This window comes from Phalangium opilio, unplaced genomic scaffold (assembly GCF_054372755.1).
Source record: "Phalangium opilio isolate 3A_F unplaced genomic scaffold, DU_Popi_V2 ptg000070l_1, whole genome shotgun sequence".
NCBI lineage: Eukaryota > Metazoa > Arthropoda > Arachnida > Opiliones > Phalangiidae > Phalangium > Phalangium opilio.
This window is the reverse complement of record NW_028324182.1, coordinates 15,075,111-15,102,554: the sequence shown is the minus strand read 5'-3', so window position 1 is coordinate 15,102,554 and position 27,444 is coordinate 15,075,111. Positions and strand designations below refer to the sequence as shown.

Below are 27,444 nucleotides of genomic sequence, written 5' to 3'. Positions count from 1 at the left end.
AAAGATAAAAAAGTCTTTTAGCTTCGAGTCTTTAAATCAAAGAAAATTAGCTCCGAACTAATTTTAGCCTATCCTATCGCGAAGAGCAGAGGATTCTGGGTTTAATTTCCAATCAGAGAAAATTTCTAGACAGACCAAATAAAGAAATAAAAAGTAGTTCGTCTCAAAATAATATGTTTGAGTAAGATTTTTTTAAGAAAAATATTATTAAATTAAAATTTGAAATTCGGTTGAAATTTCACGCCCCCAAATTCCGCCCTCATCTCAAAGTTAAATTTCGATCAGAGACGAAGGAAGAGGAGGAAAAAAAATCCTTAAAATTACAGAGACGTCTTTAAAATCAATCCGCATCTCTTGTCTAGAAATTAATAGCTGAAGAAATTTGAATAATCAGAATATTGATAAAAATACGATTGAAAAAAAAATAAATTTTAGGGCGTAGCCTAAATAGAATTAGAAGGTAAAGTTAATTATAAAAGATGAAAAAAGGCTTAGGAATTTTTCGACTAAGTTTAGTTCCAATTGGGGGAATTCGACCGCGATTGGATTCCCCAGTGGAATTTGGCCTTCTTCATACATACCACCAGGGGGTATGTATGCCTGCCGAGGTCAAGGGGTTAAACCACGATATTTTACACGTATTCTCTAAATTATTTCTTTCTTTTATGGGTGCCTATTTTTCCCGCCCTGATTTTCCCGGTTAAAACACAAGGTATCGGAGCAGGGACGAATTGACCTTAATAGTATTAGGTGACCGGTGTCCGAGGGGCTTTCGATCACGTGTGCCCCCCCCCCCCCTCGGTGTCTCTCGGGCCACCAGTGATAAACGAATAGGATATAAAAGGAACATCAACAAAACCCTACGGCGAATAGTAAAGCCGAAAGCCCGAACTTCACGAGGGCGTCCAAGCGGAAAAAGGCGATTCGGCGGGAAATCATGGGAGGTTCATGATCATCTATATCCTGGCTAATAAAAGGCGCCATTTTTCACGCGCCACCAAAGCTAGCGCGCGCCATTTTTGGGACGCACGTGATAAATCACGAATATGGAAATAAAAGGGACAGTGCCACTACTAATAATGTTTTTTTAAATATATAGTTCACTAATAACCCAACCATATAATAATCAATTTAAAACCTTCAAAACTGATGCATCAAATATAAGTAAAAGTAATGTTGCCTAAAAAAAATGGTAATCACCTACTTTCACATTGGACTCCCAATAGCAAAAAAGGTAAGGGTTACGAAAAGCGACAATAAGCCTTAAGTAAGGATCACAGGGATTGCAAATGGAGTGCATGCTGACTTGATCGTGTATGTACTAGCAATAATACATAAAGCCAATAGGAATGATTATATGCGGTTTTTGTGGACCGGACTTGGGAGTCATAATTCATTCGCTCTCCTTTCTAACTGTATTTTAATTGAGGTCGGTACGGCGCAGCGAGATGATTAGTCTACAAAATCCTCCTACAGATACTTTAAAGAAAAATGGCTTCACAATGATTCATTCCTATAGGCTGTATGCATTCCTGTTGGTACTAGTTACTGGGAGGTCTCCCAAATTTAGCCCTTTTCCCTTTAGCATTATATATACGATTGAAGAAGTCGCTTTCTGTATATTTTCTCTTCCAAGGAATCAAAGCTCGAAATCTGGAGCCTCGTGTTTTATTCAAAAGATCTCACGAGGGCCTAGAGCTCGAGTCGACTATCAAAGAAAACTACAAGAATCTTATCACGAATACGTTTAATTCTACCTTGAATGTAGTAAATATCTTTCGCAATTTTATGAAAAAGGATTTGTTTTTTGCCTAGTTGTATAAATATTCATGGACACCATTGGGTTCTAACTCAGTAGTTAGTAGTTAAGTTTGTAAACAATAATCCATGAAGTGGCTATCGGATACTGTACTCTTTTGTATTTCAAAACATTCATGCAATTTGCAAACCAATTCACGTAACAAGGTAGAAAAGGGTAAATTTCACGATTTTCATCCCCTCTCTAAATTTTTGCAGTTTCAAGTCTTTTGTTTTTCCAAAGAAAATGGTAAAAAGGTTTTCTATTAAATATTAAAAGCAAGCTCAACATATTCGTTTTAAACTTATGATTATTTTTCATTTTTACATTGAAAATTACTGCGAAAACACGCGTGGGAAGATAAAAGTTTAATAGTAGGTACTAATTAATCCTCGTAATATTTATAATATTCTCTAATATCCGTTTCCATGGAAACCTTTGAAATTCCGACTCTAATTACGAATTAGAGACCAATTTTAGGTTTTCTTCACGTTCAAAATAATTCCAGAGTTTCTGACTCCCGTTTCGATTAAAATTGTTAATTAGTAATCATTTTCTTTAATTACGATCTCATTCGAGGGCGGAAAATGCTAAGCTCTTATTTTCACTTTTCCAACAACGGCAGAAATCTTATCTAATTACGAATTTATTTATTTTTTAATTTAAAAAAGAAAAATAAGAAATTTGTATTCTCTTTAATTGAAAATATAAGATAAGATCAAAGAGAGCAAGATCCAATTAATGTCACATAATAGGGAGGTCATTTCGGGGTCAATCGAGATAAAGTTTGAGTTAGCCGGAAACGGAAGTCAAAATTGGGGCTAAACGTTATCGGAAATTCTAATCAAAATTCCGTACTAATCGGAAACTTGACCCTTTATAATATATTTCACCTAAGCCAATAAAATTTCAGATAAGTTCAAATGAAAGCATAAAAATTGTTTACACTAAAAATAAACAAAAGTTTGCATAGTTACACCCAATTCTAAACCCTTATTATTATGAAAGAAAAAAACCGTGGAAATCGAAAGGGCACTAACAACACCATAGCAAATAATCGAATATTGGCGTTAACTCCGTGGAAAGCGCCCAAAAACGGTCTCATAGATATTAATTAAATATAAGAAATTTTATGTATATTGATTGCTTGGTAAGCAAAGCCTATGGAAGCATTCGGGAATAAAATTAAATTAGACCGTTACAGGAGAATCCTGAGATAGAAGACTAGGTTATGTTTACCGGCAACGCGAGGGTTTAAATAATTAAGAGAAGGCGTGGGCCTTATCCCCTCTCCTTATACAGGGTGTTCCTTTTATTGCAAAAATGACACGGAACAAACATTTTCGACCCCTTAATATCTTGATACACCTTTCAGAAACAAACACCCCCTGTATAGCTCAATTTTCTCGGATGGTCGAACTACATATATACATACATTCACCGTGGAAACCAGATTGGAGATCAGTACAGAACGGTTCGCTTAGAAACATTGAACAAAGAATAAGCTTGGGATAGAAGAGTTAATCCGATAGTTCATTAGTAATGCATCACTCTTCCCCGCTTTCCACTCCATTAATGGTTTGATTGTGAATATACATTTTTGAAAAGAGCGCGTGCAAGTTTCTGGAGTTAAAATCATAGACAGTATAAATATATATAAATATAAAGGAAGGGCAGAAATTATCATTCATCGTGTTTCCCCTCTAAGACTACGAGTAATTTCTTTCCCATACATGGCAACGTCACAACCCTCTATCTCTTACTTTAGTGATACCCCCCTTCCTGGGGCAAATAGTATTCTCTCTTACAAAGTTGCCCCCTCTCTACCGTAATTACTCTATATATGTTTTAGATATCTATGGTTCTAACTCCTTCATTTCCCGCCTCCCTAAAAATGGCGGGAGCGCGCGATAATGTCACGTTAACGAGCTTATACAAGCCTAGTCACTGATAAGGGATTTCAGGCTCCTACAGATTCTCTTCGGGAGCAGTCTCCTCATCCTATCTCCCGAGGCAACAAACGCAAAATAAAAATAATAAAATAAACGCCTTCGTTAACGAGGCGCACTACGAATAAAAAGCTACAAAAATTGCCGCCTGGGAAACTTGAAAAGTCCAGCTAGGAAATTTGATTCCCCAACAAGCTCTAACCAACTAGAATGAAATTTCCCCAGAAATTCCAAATGCTTAATAAACGCGACACGGAAGTTAATTGGCCTGGAAAATTAGATATCTAACTATATCATTAGGCCTTGGACGTTATAAACCATACTTTTTGGGATGGTTTTAGGCCGAAAAATAGGCTTTAAAAAGGGAAAAGCCTCGACCAAAAGTTAAATATTTAGTTGCAAAGAAGATAAAACTGTTGTTAGAAAGAATAAAAGGTACGTACGTAAAGCCGATTGGATAAAAGCAACTTGACGTAATGGAAAGAGAATTTTAGGAACAACGTTTATAGAGGGATAGAGTTAAAGAAAACTTTACTATTCATAGAAAAGTGCCATTTCCATCTACTACGTTAAACCTACTACTACTACTACTGGTAGTAGTCGCTACACTCGCCAAACTACAACGTTTACCGGATATAAAAGTTTACGAGGCGGAAAACTATCCCGTAGAAATATATATATATATATACGTATATATATATATATACTAAGGCGATTCTCTAAACATAAAACCCCAGGAAAACCAATCCACCTTTAGCTTAAGCTTTAGAAACGAGGGACATAGCTTTTAGGCAGACTTATATAAGGGGATAGGAAATGCGAAGTTCTCCACAACAAAATGACATAAAAATGTTTTAAATCCCAGTAGGCGATGATGTTCTCTTAGGATTACAACTCAAATTTGACTGTAAAGGGATAAACTAAAGTAGACTAGCTTGTATTACATAGATTCAAAATTATCGAGACATTTTTAGATTTTCAAGCAATTTAAAACTTTTTCCTAGAAAAATGTTTTCCAGTATAAAGCTTTGTCATCTTGATTAAAATGATTTTAACTTTGCTTAATTAAGACTTATAAGATGACATAATAACTCTACATTAAGCTTATTCGATAATTTAGGCTTAAACCGAGATTAACGTATCGTTAGGCCTAACTAATTTCACATACCCAAATCTCCTTATTTATTAATTCCCATTCTCTATTAAGTTCCAGTTTAATTCTTTCGTTCCTCGCGACGACTGATAACATCTCTCTAACTTTTTTGATTAAATTTTGCAGTAAATTTAAAATTTTAATCAACTTTATCTAACTACAAAAAAAAATCCGCTTCCCGAAGATGGCCGAAAACTTCTTAAGCCTAATTATATTTTTCCCGCCAAAATGTTTGACTTGGAAAATTAATTCGAAAAAAAATTTCAATTTCAGGCTTAAAAATGTTTCTAAAATTAAGTAAATATGTCAAAAGGAACGTGTTTAAAGTTTGAGACCTTAAAATTAAATATTAATACCAAAAAAGTATAAAAAGAAATTGCTTCGTCATTACTTTCCCGCCAAAAATGATTTTCATTTTCCCGCCAATTTTTGCATTAGGTAAGAAAATTATAAAAATTCAACTTTGGTCGTCAAAAACTATTTAAAAGCATCTCATAAATGTTAACTAGTGTGTTTAGTGCGCGTAAAAATTTTGAGGATCCTTTCAAAGTTAGAAATAACGGTTTCTAACGTTCAAAATTTGTATTTGGTCTTCCTAACCCAGACTACGTTACTACTACTTGACGTTAAAGATTTTTTTGAAACCTTTTTTGAGTGACGCTAGTATTTTAACTCGTTCAAACTTAAAACTAAAATAAGCCTAAACGTCGAACCAAACAGAACACGGAAACGCAAACACTTTCTACCCATCCCGCCAAAATGTTGTTTACCCAAGTAAAAACCCACTTTTCCAGAGCCAGCCCGAAATATGAATACTCCCTACAGACAAGCAAGCTATTTTTCTGAAGTGGAGTGAAGCACTCTTTAAAAATCTTAAAATGGATGGTCCTGAGGGGATTTGAACAGTCTTCCTTGAAAGAAAAAGAAAAAAATTCCGGCTTCAGCAGCTTGAATCTCCCATACAACTATCAAGTTGTCAATCACGGATAATGTATGATCTTGCATAGTTAAATTACAACCCAAGCTATCAACACCAGCGTATAAAACCTAAATAAGAACAACTATAGGCCTATATAACAAATTAAAGAGTTTGTTAAACACGAAGTAAATTAACAATAAGTCATTAAATATTTACACAATATGTAAGGTTTAGCTACGTGTATTAACACCAATTTCCAGTTAATTTCTTTCTGATACTTGATTACATCCATCGTTTATTCTCCTGTGGATTGTTAGGCCTAACTTAGGCATATATTGTATAGTTAAAATAACGAAAGATTCATTACATTTCTAGACAGGTTGAGGTCCCCCCCCCCAAAGAAAGGGCGGTTCATACCCCCATGCACTTTCTACGCTATAATCTGTCTTGAAAGATTACTTTCATACGCTATTATACAATAACACACATACTGCGGTAGCCAAAGGAGACTCTTATTTTTGCGAACCACTAAAAGGATTGATCTAAAACTTTGACCAAGGATCGCATCCCATCCCATCCGCGAAGTGTAATCAATCAAAGTCAAAAGACGCCGCGCGGCGAGAGACCTTTAACGCTTTTATTGGGGGAACGTAACTTAAGATGGACCCAATATCAACTCTACAGAAGAAACTATATCTTATATAAGAAGGTATGTAATGATTCGTCCCAATTTAGAAATAATCACAGGTGGCAATACACATAAATTAGACTTAAATATAGACCTGAATAAATCAGTAACTTAAGGTTTTCCATGTCTTCCGGTTACAGTATACAGAGCTTTCAGTTGCAGGAGGAGCTGAGTCACGTGACATAATTTACGCTGCCATATTGGTGGGTTTAAAGCAGGAATGAAGCTGAGACCACCCAACCAATATGGCTACCAAAACAGCGGTAAGACTTGGGAGGGTGTGACGTACTACTATCCCATCTGAAAGCTCTCTAATAAATAATACGAACTAAGTCCCTAAAAAATTACCATAGCTACATAATTTTGGTAATTATTATCTCTCCCAAAGCTAGCTTGAATCTATGAACCCCGAAATCAACTCAATCTAAGCCTAACGTACCTATTTAATACAGTACATTCCTTATGAGACGATACATCGTCTTATAAATATAGTCCAGTAATGCAACCCGTTAAGTATTATGTCAGTTTGTTGGCAACTATAACGATACTAAAACCATTATTAGCTCCAAGCAACGCCTACAGAAAGAAAAGCTCTACCGGTGATGGAACCGTGGTGGTAGTAGTAATAGTAGTAGTAGTGGTGGTGGTAGTAGTAGTGTGGGCTAGAATCACCAGGGGGCTTAAAAAGAAACGACGATATATCACGAGGAAAGATATCAATTTGTTATTCCGTGTCACGCCATATCTGAAGCGCCAATAACGGAATATTTTATGAGGAAAGGAAGGGGTTAAGGTATGAGAGAGAGAGAGAAAAAGCAAAAATATAAAGTAATATCTACGATGCAAGTAAGTTACGATGGTAACTCTGGCAACGAAGAAACGAGAAGAAGAAAAAAGAATATATATATGTATAGGAAAAATGGTTTTCCCATTATCAGAGAGAGATATATAGATATGAAGATGCCGCCACGTAAATAATGAAAAATTCCCCCCTATATACCAACCAACTTTCATATTCAGGATGTAGGTAGATGTATCAAGATTCCATTTTACTTACAGATAACTCTAAAGCTTACTAGGCCTACACATTGGGGCGAGTTTTGAAGCGTTGCTTAGTTACAAGTGTCCACAGTTCATAAAAAATAAACCACCCAAAGTTCTGTTACTGAACTAAACTAAACTAAAAAAAATCAAAGAGAACTTCAAAATTGATTTCCACTTTTCGGTTTTCCCGTTCAAATTCTTAGGAAACGTTCAAACTAGCGAGTCTAGAACTAGAACTTTAGAAAGGTTTCGATATCACCAATTTCTTTCCCACAAAATAAAGAAAGTCAATCTTTTCTTATTATTATTTTTTGATATAAAGTAGAGGAGAGCAAAAATCCACGACGAAGTTTCCATTAAAAATAAGAAGAGATTGAAAAATAAATGGGTGGGCGAGATGTGCTTTTGACAGAACTCCTTTAAAAGAGCATTTTCTTTTAAAGAAGTAAAAAGAAACCCCCAAGAAAAAAAAATTGGCAAGATGTTTTGTCGAATTACGAACCCTGGACTCTCCCTCCTATTCATTGTAAATAACAGCGCCCATTCTTTTATTGTAAGTAAAAAAAAATTGAATGGAGTTACATCCTGCGGAATAAATCCAACTTTTTAATTAATATTTCAATTAACGCTTCGTAAACTCGCTTAATTAACCCCCTCGGGATAAAAACGTTGATATAGTCTTTTAAATTAATTAAGAATTACACCACGCTTACCCGCGTTTTACCTTATATGTATGAAAAAGTGTTTTTCTAAGGGCCTTAGGGTTAGTGTTAACGTAGAACAGGGGGGGAAAAAAAGACTCGGTTTAACCTAATGGACTTGATTAACAGGTGATTTTAGACACCTTATATGGCTATGCAAATGTAATTAAAATTCAATCATTAATCACTTTAAGACAACCTCCAAGGTAAGCAATTTAGAATAAAACTATAATTTTAAAAGTTTTGAAAACTGAGCACTGGGTAATGTTAATTTAAAAAATTTAGGCTTAGGGATGTTTAAGGTACAGTTAAGCCTAATTTTTAGTTACTTTCATAAAATAGGCTTAGTTATGGGTAGGTACTGCTAAGCCTATTTTTTTCAAACTACTCTTACGAATGTTTTAGGTAGTGCTAAGCCTACTTTTTCAAACTAGGCTTAGGAATGTTTTAGGGCAGTGCTAAGCCTACTTTTAAGATAGATTCATTCACTTCTGGTAACCGTTTAACATATTTTGACTGCGTGGGAAGATAAAAGTTCTGTGTTAAAATGGAAAAATGCGGAGCAAGCGCAAAAAATAAAATAAAACCCTACTAAGATTTTTGCATAGAAATTGCAATTTTTGCGGCCTCATACATTACAAATGCTAAAGCAGAATCCCTGCCAGCGCAACAAGCTAACTTACCAGCATAAAAAAAACACGAAGGGTAGGTATCTACACTAGAACAACTGAAGTAAGCCTTGGAAAAAGGAACGAAACACAAAAAACAAAGCCCATTTCCTCGGGATCCTTAATCCCTAAGCCTCGGCCTGGTTTGACTTAGGCCTTGGCTGTAAAAAAAAGGGAGGGATATGAAGAATAAGACTTAATCCTTCATCCGAAAGGGTAATCTTTTATCCCACTAAATCCCGAGATATGCAAAAGATCTTCGTGAGCTATAGAAGTGAAGTTCGGGCTTAAAGCCTTCCATCGTAATGTCATGGTTAGGCCTAATAAAACTAAAACTTGTATTAGAGTAAAAAGGTAATAAACCCTTGGGAAAACTAGGCCTAATGTTGTTCATCTAAGCTACCCCGCCTCGAGCGTCAAGGGAGAATAACAACACTAAGAAAAAAGGGGGGTGGAATTAATTATCTTCAAAGTAATCTCGAATTTTATATTATTAGGCGAGAAAATGGGGAAACTCCAGTTCATCTTCCCTTGAGATTTCAGTTCTCGCAAAACAAGCTTTTTATTTCCTGATTAAGATAATTAATTAGTACGCGGAAAGCTTTTCAAAAATCCCCTCCATGATAAGTAAATGGAGGTAGTTTCACACGTAGCTAACCCTATTTATGTCTCTTTGAACAAGGGCATTTCACCTTTGAACTCTTAGCAAATTACGAATGGAGGTAAATCAAATATCGGCGAAGATGAAAAGCGCGTACGCTTTGTAATTAAGTTAGCGTTTGTCTCCAATATTATATTTAAATAAATAAAATTTACCATGCTGAAAAAAATAGCTTTTAAAACGTATCGTGCATTTTGAAATTAACAAAGTTAATTAATTGAGTTCCTATTTTACTAAGGACAGCTTTACACTTAAAATGCTCTTCATAAGCCTTAATTTCATCAAAGGATGAATTAATTTAATTTAATAATTTCATAAAATAGAAAAGAACTACCGTTTAAGAAGATTATCGAGAATATGTCACGTGTCAACAACAGATACTTCAAAACTTAGCTTAAATTTAGAAGGACCGTTGAAACCTCAACAGCAAGAAAAATTATCATACTAGCCTATCTAAATAAATCTCGCAAACAACTGTTTTCGGTATACTTTTACAAGGGAAAAACATCAAAGCCTGCCAAATCTTAACTGCACAGAAGCCTAGAAAAAACGGTAACAACAAACAGAAGAAGAATGCCAAGTCGTTTTTGGCGGTGCAGGAGGTGAACGTACATGGGATGGCGTAGTCACGACGGTGATAACAATAAAACACTTCTCCGTGAGTCACCAGCATTGAAGTTAGAGCCAAAAACGTCCTTTAAGGAAGCCCAAGATGAGAGGAGGATGCTAAGATGAGAATATCCCCTATCCTCCTCTTCCTGGTTCAGTTATATTTTCTTTAATTTTTTTCTTAGGTGCAAATTTTATAAAAGTAGCAAGAAAATAGAACCTATAGATCACTCCATTAATTTCTCGCAAAGAAACCACCACAAAGGTGGGAGGTCGCCCTCTTTGGTTATGTCCCTCACTACAGGCTAGAGGCTATCTATATCAGATTCGCGCTGCCTCTAGCGGTGCATTGCTTCTCGGCGACATCAGGAAAATAACCCAAGAAGGTGACCTACCCGTCCATGTGGTGGTTGTTTCCCTTGTGAAATAAATGGAATGGGCTTACATCCAGGCCAGGCACTTTGCCACGAGTTGTCAGTATGCAAACTCGGTTTGATTTTGGAAGGGGCTAGGTATTATTACGTCATACAGAATCATCAACCCGATTTTAACCTTTTTCCTCATTCCGCTAACCCTCTTATACTCACGCTTCAGCGACAGTATGAAAAATTAACAGGTGGAATTTGTATCTACGCCAAGAACATCAACTTACTTCAACACGAGCGCTCTACCGTTTCTCGCACTAAAATTTGGCACGGTTTAATAAAATTCATATCGTGGTTAATTGTTACCGGGTATTTTCTAGCGCGCCTCTATGTGCACCAATAGGCCCTTTCGACGTAAAAAATGAGCGTAGGCATCCCTTAGTATCGGGACATACGCTTGGGTTGATACATTGACATCCGTCTCTGCGCATGCACAGCTCTTATGATACAAGTGCCAAAAAGCGAGATGGAGGGCACAGTTTTACCCCCGTGTCGAAATGGTCTATTCATCTATAATAGTTAAACGGGCTTCCCAGTTAAACTGAGGTCTTACAATACTATACTAGTAGACCAAAATTAGTATTGTTAGTAGACCAAAATTAGTACTGTATATAATTTAAGCTAAAGGGATTGACAAAGATTACGAGAGAGAGAGAGAGAGAGAGAGAGAGAGAGAGAGAGAGATAAGCATTCGTGAGATCCTTAAGGATTAGGGCAAGTCACGCTCATATTTTGGTAATTGCTTTGGGAGATTTGGCGCAAGATCATCCGGAATGAGCCGCGAGCTGACCAGAATATTAGATCTATGAAACTAATTCAAATTAGGATTTGTTAATATAGGCCTATCCAATTAAAATGGATGAATGGAGCGAACGCCTGAAGCTAGCATACGCGTTTTCTAATAAGATTACGGTGCTGTTTCAAGCGATCTCTACACTCTACAAGGGTCGTTCAATAATCACATGAATATTAATTCAGATGAATTACCCTCGCTAGCGCACGTTCGTACGTCTCTAACTAAAATGCAATGATAACATTCTAACGAAGCTTCAGTTTGCGCAGGTCGCGAGAGGAATGAATGTTTGTACAAGAGAATTAAATAAATTAAGGACAATTCACGAATAGGAAGAGAACCCTGATAACTTAGCGCCAAATTCTAGTAGCAAAGTTCCTTAAATTGCTGTTTGCTTATATTCAAATAGCAATTCGGTTTGCAAGAAGGAAATACAGATGAAGGAAGGTAATGAGATACGGAAATCGCTTTTAATCCCAATGTCTTGGAGAAGATAAGTTTCTCTCGCCTCTTCACTTATAATTGAATCTAAATAACAACTCTTAAATTTAAAACTTCCGATCTTAACTTGTTAGAGCTCAAGTTAGTTCCGCTCCACATACTTCCGTTATTTTAAACTCAAGGAAACTTAGGTTAAATTTACACACTCCAAAAACTCTTTATTTTATATATTTTATTAAATATAAGTGGGAGATGGGATTTATTTAGTTGAAATCTGAATATTTTTGCAAAAGTATACCATTATATATAAGGCATACGCTATAGCACCAACGTCGTATACTTCCTAAACCCATTATATATAAATATATTGAGATATAAATCCCTACAGAGTGAAGATTTAAACACATCATATTCATAATACCTTCTCTTCATAACATTTTTCATAACATTCAAATCCTTTTCCTGCCACGAAAATCTTATATGGAATTATTATATATATGTTAATGTTATTTATATTATTTAATTAAAGCTATAGTTTGAATGACAGTTACATAATGTTATATTGTTTACGATAACCATATGGGAATACCCTAAAGAATAAAATATTTAAAACGTATTCTAGAAATTTAACATAACGTTGCATCTAGAATTTAAATAATATAAAAACCTTTTTCCTAAATAAGTTAGGTAATAAAATAATAAAAAGTTTTTTCTTATATTATTTTCTTTATATTTTTTATTTGCCCGCGCGTTGCAGCTAGCTCGCAAGAAAACAAAAGGAAACACAACGAATTTGCATATTTTGAAACCCAGGAGATTTTAATATTAAATATTTTAGCAAAAGCCTTAGGGTAAAAGAAAGAATTTTGCCTGAAAAAAAAATAATAATAAAAATACAGAAACATAGGTATAAATTCAACCGAGCGTAAAGTGAATTTTAAATCAAACTGGCGTCTTACAAATTTCAGTTTACGTACCAACCATCGCAGGTAGAGTATGCGTAAAGTTTTGAAGTAATAATATACAAAGTCATAGAATATGAGATCAAAATAAAAGGTTGAATTAATGATCAAGGTACCGAAATTCAATCTTAGTTTGCTTAATGAATAAAAACAGTAGTACCGTATATTTTAATACATTTCGGTTAAAAGCAAGCAAACCATGAGTGGTACGATAAATGTAATTAATTGGCAAATGGAATCCAATTAAAAATTGAAAAATTAGCGATTAAATTAAGTTGATGTATAGTTTTCGATTTGATAAATTAACAAAAGTTTGAGCGAAAAGGGATCCTTTGATCAATTACAAGTTGAAAATCGCCTGGTCTAAGCGTTAGCGTCCCTAGACAAAAATTGACTTCTCTAGAAAAGCATTTTTGTGTGAGCAAGGCTTAGCAAAAATGATTGGGAGTAATGGGTTGCCAGCGACAAAATTAAAGGAAATTAATTGCAAGTCATTCTATAGAACCCCCTCCCCCATTTCCCCCCGGGTCCAAGTTCTGGAATATATATCATTCTAGAATTCTAGGCCTGGCCTTTTGACGAAGGATAATTGATTGAAAAGGGACAGGATTTTGCAAGGGGGGGGGGGGCTCCTAGTTTCGGGGGTAGTTTCTAAAGTCAATCAAAACGTAGTCCGGCGTTCAACCCCCACAACCTCCCTGACCGGACCGGTGATCGAGGCGCATAATCTATCAGAAGGGGTCAAACCTCCCGTAGTTACATTGGAGATAGCTTGGCTGAATACAATAGACTACGTGCAACCTTCATATACGTCTGCTAGTGACAATACCAAGGGCTTATCACACGTAGTTCCCGCCAAAACGACAAGGCAATTTTAGCTCAGTTCCATAGAGAATACGGTAAAGGAGTAGATGGTGTTATTGCAAGGACGGTCGTAGTAAATTCGGACCATTTTAGGTTAACGTCTATTTTATTCCTTTTATATATAAGTTCTATGTCGAAACCTCACAGCGCGCGAGGCAATTTCTCACGCGACTGAAAATTGGCGGGAAACCGCCTGAAAAGCGCGCGCTTATTTGGCGGGAAAACGCCTGAAAAGCGCGCGCTTTCGGTTAAGTAAACCACGAGGAAACCCTACTGACATCAAAGTGAAGTAAATACACTCACTATATATGACAGAAATGAGGACGCTTTTATTTGACATTACAGCCGCGGGAAGTCAGTCACATTGTGATGATTCTAGGTTAAGCGAAATTACTACCGATTTCCCCCAGTTCAATTAAATTCATAGAATTGACTGTCGATAAATCTCTCCTCCACCCGGCCCTTTTAACCCCTTTTCACGGAATTGAGATTGATTTAGACATAAACGGTAAGGCAAAGATAAGAAGCTAATCTAGGCGTTATTGTCAATCAAACGAGGACGAGGATGCGGAGTAATTAGCTTAAAACTTAATTACCTGCGTGTGATGATGGTGTAACATTGGAAATCCAAAAAGGCCTAATCCAGCCGCGGCTCTTTCAGCCACTAATCGCGGGAACATTGCACGCAACGTTGCCGAAGTCGAAGTTGGTTGCAACACGGCGGGTGAATTTGAAGACACGTAAGGTTGATTGGAAGCCATTTTTCTTAGCCGCAAATTGATATATACTTTGTAACAATTTATTCAAACTTCTTTCTATATTTTTACTTTGCAAATTATCTGGACTTATTTCGCAAAAGAGTAATAAAAGTAAATGGAATATATTTGCAAAAAGAGGTCTGATATAAATATATATGTATATAAACAACGCGTAAAATTGAAGAAATTCACTCTTATTTAACACCTTCTTAACTTAACTTCGGTAAGAAAAAACACAAACCATTCCCGTATATAAAAAAATAAAAAAACCACTTCTCTAGGGCCAGATACGCATTCCGTGAAAAAACAACTTTCTTTTAAACCAAACAGCACTGCACACCATACCGAAGTAAATTATACTTTCTCGCGCAAAACACACCAACGCGCAGCACCAAGTATATAATAAAAAGTAAAACCGTTGCACCAAAACGAAAATAAAAGAGAACGATATCATTTCATAAAGTATTCCATATTCGGTAAAAAGATGAAGATGAAAAAAATAAAAATAAAAATAAATATGGCGCAACTTTTTCCTAAGAAGAAATTTAACTTTGAAATAAAAAAAATTATTTATATATATTTCTATCTCTATCTCTCTATTTCTTAGGTTAACATTTAATGGAATAAATTAGACCCATTTCGGGAGATTAAAGCCTCGAGGGAGTGCTACAAAATGTATCCTCCAGAACTCTCCTCGAAAAGCAAAAAGGAAAAGATCAGAGGAGGAGAGAAAAGTGGGATCATTGGAAGAGGAGAGAGAGAGATGGAGTAGTGACGGAGAAGAGGGAGGGATGGCAGAAATCTCTTTGGTACTATAGTGACGAAAAACTTAACTTTTTAAAAAAGAGGATAGTCACGTTGCGTTTGCCTTGGTTCTTATCTAAAGAAGGAGTCTAGAGGAAGATGACGTTTGTGGGTGCAAAGTACTTGGTAGTTGGTACTAACGTCTAAAACCAGACGGCGTCCCGAGATCGTTAACAATCTTTAAATTACTTAAGACTTAACTTGGGGGATGGGATGGGGGATTACGGGTTGGTAAAGAGACAGTATAAGCATACACCACAGTGTACGTATTGCGTTAAGTCGGGATGTTTATCTTAGCTATACTGGGCGGGCGTAAGGAGATTGGCAATGGATGAATTTTATTACCAGAATATTTAAAACCGATTTTTAAATAAATTTTGATGGAATTTTAAGTATTTTCGGATAAGGGTATTTTTACCTTTATCTAAATTTAATAAAATTCAGTGGAATATTTTTTATGTAGGGTTAATTTAAAAACAGAGACCTTCCGTATTGATCTAGCTTATTCGTGCTTTTAAAGTTAATTAAGACTGAGGCTGGGATGAAACGATAATTCCCCATAAACCCCCTTTTCTCGTCATTAAACAAATGAAGACGTATATATTTATGAAGGATTTCAACCATAACCAAGCTAAAGAACTATACTTCTACGCAATCTTGGCGCTTTAAGGTTAGCCTACACTAACTGAAAAATGAGCTATAGAAACATAACATACAAAGCGATGTCATGGTTATCTTTCAGCGACGTAGAAACCCTTTACAGGCGGGCTCTCAACCCAAAATTAGTGATGCAAACTATGCCAGATAAGTATGACGCTAAAAAAAAAAAGTCCGCTTCCCTTTATTCTGTTTTTCAAAGCATCCCTTATGTTTTTTCCCAGCCTCTAAGAATCCGAGCAGCCGCGGTGGATAAAAACAGAGGCGCGAAGATAGAGGGAATCAAGATGTGTCGGATCCAAAAATAGCCCCTTTTCTATTGCTTCCTGAGAGTAAATTCTAAAACCAGTTGAAAAATCCACTCGAGACACACACAACCCCGACCCCAAGACAGTCTAAATTGTTTTTAAGGCTAGAATCTAGAAATACCATCCATTTTTGTAAGGGATTGAAAAATTCGTCTACGTTAAACCTAACTATAAAATATCAAAAATAACCCCTTACACGTTACGTAATTCAAACGGGTTGGTGTAAGGTTTTCTTGCCATCAAAACACAATTTCTACTTGAAAGATTCGTACTACTTAGTTCCAAGAGGTGGGACAATTTCCCCCATTTTCAATTCTAAAATTAATTAAGCCCCCAAAGATTTTAAAATAATAGTGATGTGTGTTAATTTACGATATAGGCCATGACTATTTAAAATTAAATACTAGTGGTCAGATTTTTATCTAGTAAGTAACTAACTAACCGAGCCCTCAATGACGAAAAGAAAAAAAAAAGCTATGTTATCCAAACAATTTTCCCTTTTCTATGTCCAATATGGTGGATAAGACATTAATGGCAGATTTTGGCATCAACGTCCCGCGTCTATCTAAAAAGTGAGTCTTTGGGGGGCGCGAAAAGGCGCGAGGCAAACACCAATTAGGGTATAGGAAGAAGAAACACGCGGGAAAAAGCGTCTTGGAACAAGATGGTCAAATCGGATGAAATCTTTCTTATTGGCTTAGCCAACGTATTGACTCTCACATATCTACACTATACGCTGGCCCGTCTGAAAATGGTTCTAGACTTATTTCGAATGTATACCCAAGGGATTGTGGGGGGAAAAGATTGGATCATAATATGAAATGACAGGTCCATACTCTCGCCCAAATTAACTCGGATCCCGAAAGAAAAAAAAAAAACTTGACCGAATGGGATACAGTTTCTTATTGGCGAAAGACAAGATATACAGCCTCTATCACATTCAAGGACTTTGGGTTTCTGGAATGTTACCAGAATACAATAAGATGCGTTCCATAGCTTTGTCACTGATTACTGAGAGCATGTCATGAAGTACAAGATAGGTCATAGATTCTTTTAAAGCGACGCCTGGTGAGACGCTACATGTCAAAGGCTTAGTACAGACTAAATAGAAAGATGGAAGTCCTGCAAAATTAACCACCGAGTGTAGTCAAATCTCGCGTGACGTCGTTCTCAGTAAGTCTCTAGCATTACGAAGTATAGGTTGTGTCATACTTATGGATGGAACATATCTTATCAACTTATGGTAGCATCGAAGACAAATACAGGGGGTGCATTAACGGCTAAATCGTACTTTCAAACCGTTTCCTATACGTATATTGTCAACGACAATTGGCGCATTTAGTGTCGGGAAGGGAAATTTGACCTTTGTCGATGTCCAAAAGGAACGGTTAAAGCTTTTAGCCATCCAAGTGACAATCCCCGACGCCCCCATTATCTAGAAAGGTGGTGGTGGTATAGATACTGAAGAAACATATTTCCTGTAAGATCATTCTGAAGAATACTCCAGAGCTACCAGTTTAAGAATTCATTACTAACAAACGTACAGAAACGTAGCAAGAGCACCCCTTTTATCGCCAATGTGGTTACGTTGGTTCTTCTTAGAGTTACCGGGATTTAGAGTGTGAGAGAGAAAGAAAGAGCAAAGTACAGGGCCAGGAGTTTTAATAGTTGGGACACCAGGGGTGATTCTGTCGTTGCTTGACGTAGTCTTTTGCTAAAAATGAGATCTAGTGAAGTTTAGGGACGGAAGAGGAGACTGAGGATGAGGATGAAGAAGAAGAGAAAAGCTCATCCTCATCCTCTTAAAAGGGCGAGCACCGGTCCTAAAAGCAAACGCGTGTTCTACTCAACTCCTCTTAAGATCTTCTTTTCTTCTTCTTTCCCGCCAAAAACTAGGCGATATAAGAAAGATAATTCCCGCTAAAACTCCTCTCCTCTCGCGCCTTTTAACTTATATACATAATCACAAACACTACCCCCACCCCCGCCTATATCAATTAAATGAAATTTCTTTCGTAAACGCGTTTACAACCGAGGCTTTTATCTTTGTATAGATTTTGTTATGACGATGTATTTTTAGATATAACTTATTTTTAGAGAGATTTGGTTTTATTTTTTTTAAAATACTATAGAAAACATTTTCCACCATTATAATCAGTGTCCGGTTGTCACTTATTAGATGACTTGACCATTTAGGTAGGCATAAAATAGACCTAAGTGACCCATAACCCTAAATAAACCGCCTAGTCTCTCATTCTCGAGTTAAAAGAAAAATGTCTTTGGTGATGGTTTGGTCAATCCATAACTTCTCAAAATGGTCATTTAGGTCTAATTATTTCCCAGTAGGTGGAAGTTACTGAAGGGCGCTCCAATTTATCCCTCTGAGCAAGCTCCGCCCCTAAATGATCGTAGGTCAATTAGCGATAAGTTGAAACTTACACGGTACATTAGTCTCTTTAAATTACCAGGGTTTAATTTGATCATAACTTTAATGAATCCGATCATTACACTCAACTAAAGCTTGCGTTATTATGAAATTAATTATGATTAATGGTTCGAGTTAAATGCGAATTACTATATTAACGTCTCGGTAATGATATGTACATTCGAATCATATAACACGGCTTCAAAAAACCTGACTGCTAAATTTAATACCGGATTTTAAAACGATATCTCTTAGTTTCGAGTTCTTTTCGGTTTTTAAATCCTTGTCAATAGCCAGTCTATCTTTTGATAGATTGCAACATCTCAAAAGGCGTTGAGAAAAGGCGGGAAAAAAAACTCTCTCAATATTTTTGCCGCCAAGAAAACTTTACGCGTCAGTTAGCCGTTACGTTTCGCCTCTTCAAATAAGTTCCAACCGGAGCCATCTTACAAAATACTGTAATACAAACCGTGGGCGAAAGTCTATTTTTCGATCCCCTCAAGGTTCTAAAGAGCGGCTCACAAAAAAATCCCCAAGAAAGAGGAGATTCACGAGAAGTGGAGTAAAAGGCGGGAAAAATCGCGCGCGAAATAAAAAACAAGGTCAACACAGGCGCGAGGAATCCGGGAGATCATCTTCGTTCCCATGGCAACCGAGCGCGAGAATTGGCCATATGTCTAATCAGCGCCACTAGTGGATGGTCTGAAAACTACTCCCATAGAGTCTAGGTATATTTAAGCGGGTTTGCAGAATTTCCGCCAGGTGGCTCGAACGCCGCGCCATCTGACGGAAATTCTGCAAACCCGCTTAAATATACCTAGTCTCTATGGGAGTAGTTCTCAGACCATCCGCTAGTGGCGCTCTTCTCTCCGCATCCCTATACCATCTTTTTCGCGGGAAAATCACGGAGCCCGTACCGCCCTCTATACAACGTAAGGTGAACTAAATTTACAATTTTTTTCCGAAAACTGAAATTATTTAAATCAATATTGCCAAACACGAGTTAAATTATGTACAAAAAATTATATTATTAGAAAACTATCTCATGTTTAAAGATTAACAGAACTAGTCTAATATTAAACGGATACACATTAATAAATTACAGTTTTAATCATTCAATAGAAAACCAATTAGAGTAGACTAAAGATAGGTGGGTGAATATAACGTAATTTCACCCTACTTCCTCCCCCCCCCCCCGAAGCCATTCCGAGTGACTAATGAGGAATCTAGGCCCCCTTCGTTACAAGAAACATCTGTCTGACCCCAAAATCAAGCTTGGAGGCTTAGTGGGATAAAAAAAAATCCCCTTTTACCTATGTGTCTCATCCTTTCTAGTTCCACGATAGGTACGTCGTAAACATTTCCACTAACTTTTACTGAACCAACCTAGAAATTGAGTTAATTCACTCACGAATATCAAGCTGAAGGCTTTTAACACCAAAATTAACCCTAAAACCTATTTGATGAAGGTTTTACGCACGCAATTAGAAACATAAGACAAAGTAGAGCCTAAATTACTCCGGGATAGTGTAGGTAGTGAAATTAGTTGGCGAAGTTACGGCAGTTGGTGAAATTAGTTTTCGAGGTTATGACAGTTGGCGAAATGAGAAATTCGAGATTATGACAGTTGGCGAAATTAGTTTGTCGAGATTACGACAGTTGGCCAAATAAGTTAATCGAGCTTATGACAGTTGGCCAAATAGGTTTATACAGGTTATGACAGTTGGCCAAATAAGTTTATCGGGGTTATAAGGTTTGGTCGAAAGGTGATTATACGGAATGCCCTTTGTACATAATGGAATTTCGACCAACAGATTTTAGTCACATAATTTCGGGAAGATTGTATGCAGAAAGGAATGTTCATTTGTCATTAAAACAAGATGGCCCCGGCCAGATTACACTTTTGCGCGCCCTCTAGTGACTAGAATTAGTATTACTATATTCATTGACCCCGACAAATTTATAATTTTCAGGTTTTTTTCCATTGTTTATAAAATAGCATTCCGATTATGAATAAAACCAATCTAGTAAGAATTTGGTTTACAGTTTAATTAAATAAGTAATTAACTGTAGTGTTCAAGTCTTGGTGGATTAATTAGGCTAGATATACTAATCAATATCCAAGATTTATTCTACCATATGATTATGGTCATTCGTTACATTGGGTGGCAAGGATGCCGCTTGAGTGCGGATAAAGAAGCGAGGAGTGTTCTCTCCTATACGCGATGTACGAGGTTACCTCCCATTTTTAAAATGTGAGTAGTTTTTGGTAATCGCCATCTAATGAGCGAATTCTGTACTTTGATTTTATTCCGTATTTTAAAAATGGCCGCGGACAACAACAATCTTTATGACACAGAGTTAACCCTTTGTCAGGTCCCGAATGAAGTTTGCAAACCCATGATCTCCACTCCCTTAAATCCCTATCACTACTTTTACAGCCAAGAACGGAACATGTTCTACCCCAGCTTGCCATTTTTACTTTTCAAAACTTACTAATTACCAATGAGAATTAAAAAATATGTTCAAATCATCGGATTCACCGAGCCAAAGGATTTCAGACGAAGGTTTTGAACTTCCTGCTTTTGAACGCTAGATGGCTTTAAACACCGACGTTTAAAGAGACAAAAATACCGAATTTTACGCTTTACTTCGACGCTAGATGGCGGTATCAAAAACTACTAAGACGCAATGGCAGCCCCCCTTGAATTTGCCTGGTAAACAGACAATTAGAAAATGGGGGTTACAATCAATCGATATCTGAGGATGGGGCGCCATCTAGGTTGTGTTTGGAATAGGCGGGAATTACGAATATAGCAATACTCTCCCGTGAGATTAAAACCCAGTGACTGTATGAGTCTTAAGATAATGTGAGGGTTTAACAATAAAATTCGAAGATCATTGGCAACTTGTAATATTGCGCTATGCATTTGTAACAGTTTGGTTGAGCTTAATGAGGTAGATTGTAATTCAGATTTAACTTTGTTTAAGTCACTATTTTATACTGTCCTTTATGAGGTTATTGTTATTGTGGTGAAAAGTTTGTTTAAAGTCATTATTTATACTGTCCTTTATGAGGTTATTGTTATTATGGTGAAAAGTTTGTTTAGCTTGGTTTAGCTGCTGTCTCATAGGTTGAGCCTTTCAGGCGCTCGTCTGTTTCGGAGTGGGTTGCGGCGAATTGGTGTTGCGGATGTGGTGGTGGTCCTTGGGACCAGTGACCCTCGCATTAATTATTATTTTACCGGTCCCACTATAAATTAAATTTCTAAAATGGTGAGAATAAAAAGCACGTAAAGACACAAAAGTAAAGAAGCTGGAAATTCTAATTGAATTTGAATTTTTTACTGTAGGAAAAAGTAGCATATAACAATCCATAACAGTTAACTTTTATTTCTTATCACAATTTTTCAACTAGTTGCCACTAAATATCAATCAACATGTCTAATGATATTTGAAGTTCTTAATCCTTTTCTGAACTAGCCTTATTCCTTATTGCATTTTCCATAAATTCAGCGGCAATATCTTCTCTCGCTATCAGTAAGCCAGATCAAAATCTTGTAATGTGACCATGCACTACTGAGAAATACGATTACTGACAACTAGTACTGGCTATGGTCTAGACTGTCGACTACAAGAGACTCATTCTAGAGTATAGACGCTAGACAAGATCAATAGTCAATAGAATACAAAACTTTTGTAGGGAAGTTGTAGCCAAGGAGTACTAACTACCTAGGAGTAGAATTGGTAGAAAATGAGTTGAGATAGAAAAATTCTAAAAAGGAACCCCGAATTTATAAACTGGTCCCACCGTCTATTTTTTCCAAAAACCCTAATTAATAAAGTGCTCCCTGATACCACTGACCCCAACTTTTGGAATAAATAAACTGGTCCGAGCAATTAATAAACTGGTTTGGGACTTGTAAACCTGTCTTATTTCCTACCCTGTAGTGACGAGCCCATGATGTAAACAATAAAGATGGCCGCGAGCTACGAGGTTTAAGCCTCGGTCTTTAGTGTATCGGGACGGGGGGACGGGGACTCGGGGACTCGGGGTCCGAGTAAAATTGTCCATGCCCATGCCTTTTAATAATTATCTTAATGTTCTTTTTATTGATGATTGTTTATGCCTATTAATATTTATCTTAATGTTCTTTTTATTGATGATTGTTTATGCCTATTAATAATTATCTTAATGTTCTTTTTATTGATGAGCTTAAGTTGTAAATTTTTAATTCGATACTTTCAAAGTAACGTTAATTAAACCTTCAATACCTTGATTTAAATTTTAATTTATAATCCTTATTTAATTTAAGGATGATGTCAGTTTGTAAGTCTCGTTAATTTAATTCCCCCTTTCCCACAGAGAGGGTCTGAAAATTTAAATCACTTGGCAGAGACTGGAGATCTTCAACATTCAGTGACAGACTCTGAATCTCAATGGGCATTTAAAAAACTGTATAAATTTAAATTGAAATTCCAAATTATAATTAAATACTTTTTGTTTGATATGTTGATATTAACGTAATCAATCCTTGAATACTCTATTGGTACTATCAACACCATCGTTAAATTTATTACTTAAATAATATAATTTTTTTTAAATATAATAATCAAATTAGAGACTTATAATTAGTTAACTTTAAATGAGTATGTTTCACTGATTAAAATTACATTTCTAAAAATTGTTAGGTTGATAGCACTTTCATGTTTCATGTAGAAATTTCATATTTCCGTGGATGGAGAGATGAACACGTTGATTCCGTTTGTCGTTGATTGAAATTAGATTCATTTTGGTCATAAATTTCATTTTATATTTTGAGTTGTTGATTTTATGAGATTGTTGATTTTATTTTTATAATTATCACTTACGTAACTGTTATTAGTAGATGAACCCAGCGAGAGCGGAAACTGCCAAAATGATTAGTTAATTTTGCAAAGAATCTGCAATTTAATTCTGCAAAAATCTACCTATTATTTTATGTCAGTTCCGTTAAGTGATCATTTAATTTTAAACTTGCCAAACAAATAGTGAGCAATGGTACCTCCGTCCCAAACTAGTTATAGTTTTAAAACGCTGACTCGAGTTTCATTTTGTTAATACATTTAATTTTATTAGTAAATCAACCTGCCTAACTTTTAAGCAGACGAGTCTTAAAAAACGATATCATTGGTGAAATTAGAAAACTCTCTCTGCTTAGCGCGCCTTCTGTCGGGGAGAACCTTAATTTCTTTTTTGATTAATATGATAATATTAATTGTAATGTTTAAGTTCCCAAGTAGAAATCTAATCTTGCCTAGGATTAAAAAGATATATAATAATTATAAATTGCAAAAAAAAATTGCAAGCAACTGTCTCTCCTCCTCTAGCACGATACAATATATATTCGACAGCATCCAGTGGCGGGCGTCGGGGAGGTGGGGGGTCCATACAGTTGCACAGTTCTCTCTCTCTCGTCTCCCGCTAAACCCACGCAGTAAGTGCGGGCGTCGGGGAGATGGGGGGGGGGGTCCATATCCTAACTCTCTCTTTCTTCTCTTCAGTATAATTTATCTCGCTTTATATTACAAGCAAGCGTGGCTTCGTGGTAACGCGCTCGCTCGGACGTCTTCACTGACGTCTCGTATGGATTGGGATATCGCGGGTTCGAGGCCCGGCGCCGACGGGAAAATAATTTCAATTGAAATTAAATACGTTACGCCACCTATGAGGTGTGAGGTGTACTACGGATGAATTTCGAGTCGAAAATTCGCGGGAAATTTGAAATTCAAAAAGTTTATTTATGAAGAATCTTATTATGCGGTTACACCAAATCCAGCCAGCCGTCCAGCCAACAGAGGTCGGAACAATACTTTCGAGCTCTAAAGAGCGCAAAAGTAAAAACCTGCTAAGCCTAAATAAAAAATTCTTCCGAGTTCGTTCCATCTCTCCTTCCTTCCACGAAATTTACAATTAAGTCCTGGATAATTGTATCCCGGAGAGGTTTTGTCTCTCTCTCTTTCTCTGTGTCTGATTACATCCTAAGCTAAGATGAGGAGGGAGGGAGGGAAGGGGTGATGCTGCTGCAAAGTTTTGTCGTCTCTGAGACGTTTCCCTTGACAATTTAATTAAAGCCTGCTCCGACTAAAACGCACCTGGGTTGATCTGTACTTCCCGAACCAACAGCCCAGCCCGCCTTTCTCCTTACGATAAAACTAGGCGTAATATTGTGTATGGTATTATTAGCGCGGGAGGATTAGGAAAGGCGCCAGACACTTAGCATTTTCAACTTGTCAAGATTAGTTGCCTGGTAATTAATTAAAGTGCTCGTCTTTTCTTGGGAAATATCCCTTAAGAGATGAAGACGGTATCTACCTCTTATGAGAGAACGAAAGCGAGTGGGTTTTATGTATTTTATTTGATAAACAAAGAAACAAACAAATATATAGGTGATATTTATAATAATTGCTTGCTCAGTCCGGGTACTGTGTTAAATTAACACTGTTCAATAATTCAAGGCACCCAAACGAACCGAAATTGACCTCTGAACGCGTCCTATGACCCATAGGTGGTGTTAGTAGTTGGCTTCACCTCGTTTAGATGCGGGAATTAATTTTTTTTTTTTCTTTTTCTCTACTCTAAGTAAGTTAACGTAATGGAGTAGAGACTAAATTGGATGTTGGGGAAACCGAGCGAGCGGCCGGTTCGCAGAATTCTAGATAAGGTTGAAAACTTTTGGCATCGTTCCATCGTATCTAACCTAAGTGCGAGAGTATGGTACTATCTCGCATGCATCCCCTCTTTTCAAATTAAATCCATCGGAACAATGGGATAAGTTAGAATGCAGCAACCAAAAACCGCAGGAATTCGCATTAGATTAAAACGGGAACGAATTAGAATTATTTAGCAAACGCAGCGCAAAGGAAGGAACCCCCTATCACTTTTTTATCTAAACCTTTTCTAAAAGGGTTTAAAAATAAACAAACCAACCAACACAACCCAACTTAGAATCAGTTCCAATATACACCAACAACCCCAAATCGGGAGGGAATTCAGGGAAGTTGGGCTTACTTTATCCTACGATCAATAGAGTATCATTCTTCAAAATGTGTTTTAACTTCTAAAAAAAATAAAAAATAAAAAAGGTTTAAGATAAATCTCAAACCCATCATCCATTCCATTGAGCCAGGCGGATGGAGCTCGGTAGATATCGTAAACAGAAAAAAAGGAATAAACTGTGCTCTAAATCTCCAGATATCAATCACCAGGGTCATAAAACCTTTAAGTCTATAACTGTACTTCCGAAACTTTACAAATAAAAGTTCACCCTCTCAAAAAAAAGGGGGGGGGGGGGTTTCTAAAAAGTGTCATGAATCTGTTAAACTCTTCTCATTCTCTCAAGAATATTGTCAGTTATTTTATAGAAATAAGCCTAATTAAAACTTCCTGTAATATTAACGTTCAATACTGCATCGGAACTTAAATTAAACCCAGCTTCCTTCCAGTGACAAATCAAGACACAAAAATCAGTAAATGCTATAAAACAGGGGAGAATGAAGAAAAGGGAGTGTGAGGAGAGAAGCCAGATTGGCGGTAATAAGGTTGTCACCATGGCAACGGAGAAAGATGGAGATAGAGAGAGAATGGAGCGCGAGGTTCATCGTTTTTCCTAAGGTACAGGAGGCGTACAGTGATGATCCCAATCTAAGCTGGCGCGAGCGCTGTCTCCAAAAACCATAGTCTCCCCGCATAGGATAGATCTAAAGTCACGTGGGGAGAGGAAAATAGCGCCAAAATGGTGAAAAAGGGGGAGGGGAGAAAGGGGAAAGGCATAGAGGAAATAGACAATGAAGATTGAATCAAGGGCGAGAAGATCTCGAGTTATATACTACCTCATCAATTCCACTCGGAAGATTCAATTTGTAGAGCTAAGCCTACTTCTTCCCCATAGTACCGTTCTAAACTGACCTACATTTATTTCTACGGCAAACTCCGAGTGAAACGCGACCAATATACAAACTATACAACGTCCGTCGTGAAAAATGAGTTACTTCCTCCCTCCTTTATTTTACTTATATAGAACGTGATCACGTTTGAGGTTCAGAAAGTAGTGGGGGACAGAAATAGTAGCGAAATTTAGTACCATAGTTTCGCAACCCACACGTAAGTTAGGCCTATTTGTGACGGGGTTAACCAACAAACTCTAGAAACGTTAAGCCTACTTTGGGGGTGAAAAAGAAAAGGAAACTAAATTTATTTTTCCGGGGATGGGCTTCTACTCAGATCTCTCTTTATCCCCCGATAGTTAATTAATCAAATTAATTAAAAGTAAGTAATGGAAACCATTATTTGCTTACGAAACTGAGAAAATAGTACTAAGAATTAGCCAAGGTTGAAATAACATGTCTTTTTTTCTTTTCTTTTCTAATATTGTACGGTTTAAATCAACATAAGACTGCAATAACAGTGAGGCAACAGTGTTATTTTTGCGTTAGGCTTAACATTTTCAAAGACTTACGTAACTAACTTTACTGTCGTCTGCTTCTAAAAAACGAGTTTTTAACATAAATCTTCCTATTTGTTTATGATAGCTACCGAGTTTTAAAATATCACTAACACCCATCCCATTTAGAAGAAATTAAAGGGTTAAACCAAAAGGTTAAAGTTCATCCCACATAGTTAATTTCAAGAGTGGAATACAATACGGAGAGACAGGGATAGGATTACTAAAGATTTCAGTCTGGCGAGTTTACCCGCACAGGGTGCGACAACCCGATATGACCTTCAATAATCACATCTCGGCAAGATTCGCGAGAACTTGTGGAGGATTAGAAGGA

At 36.7% G+C, this 27,444-nt stretch overlaps 1 protein-coding gene and 1 long non-coding RNA gene across 2 annotated transcripts in view; both read right to left on the bottom strand.

The window, feature by feature from the left end:
• The window catches only part of Rbfox1 (RNA-binding Fox protein 1), an 80,055-nt gene extending 65,619 nt beyond the window's left edge, over positions 1-14,436 (bottom strand). Inside the window, exon 1 of the mRNA XM_089843830.1 lies at positions 14,272-14,436. Within this exon, the coding sequence (XP_089699956.1) occupies positions 14,272-14,436 (165 nt within the window). The remainder of the gene's footprint in view (positions 1-14,271) is intronic.
• A 6,298-nt stretch (positions 14,437-20,734) lies between these two features.
• Positions 20,735-24,506, bottom strand: LOC149661948 (uncharacterized). The gene is made up of 2 exons (XR_016369018.1): positions 23,649-24,506; positions 20,735-23,584 (listed from the first exon to the last, which is right to left on the bottom strand). It is a non-coding gene; the product is annotated as an uncharacterized LOC149661948 (long non-coding RNA).
• Positions 24,507-27,444: the final 2,938 nt, after the last annotated feature.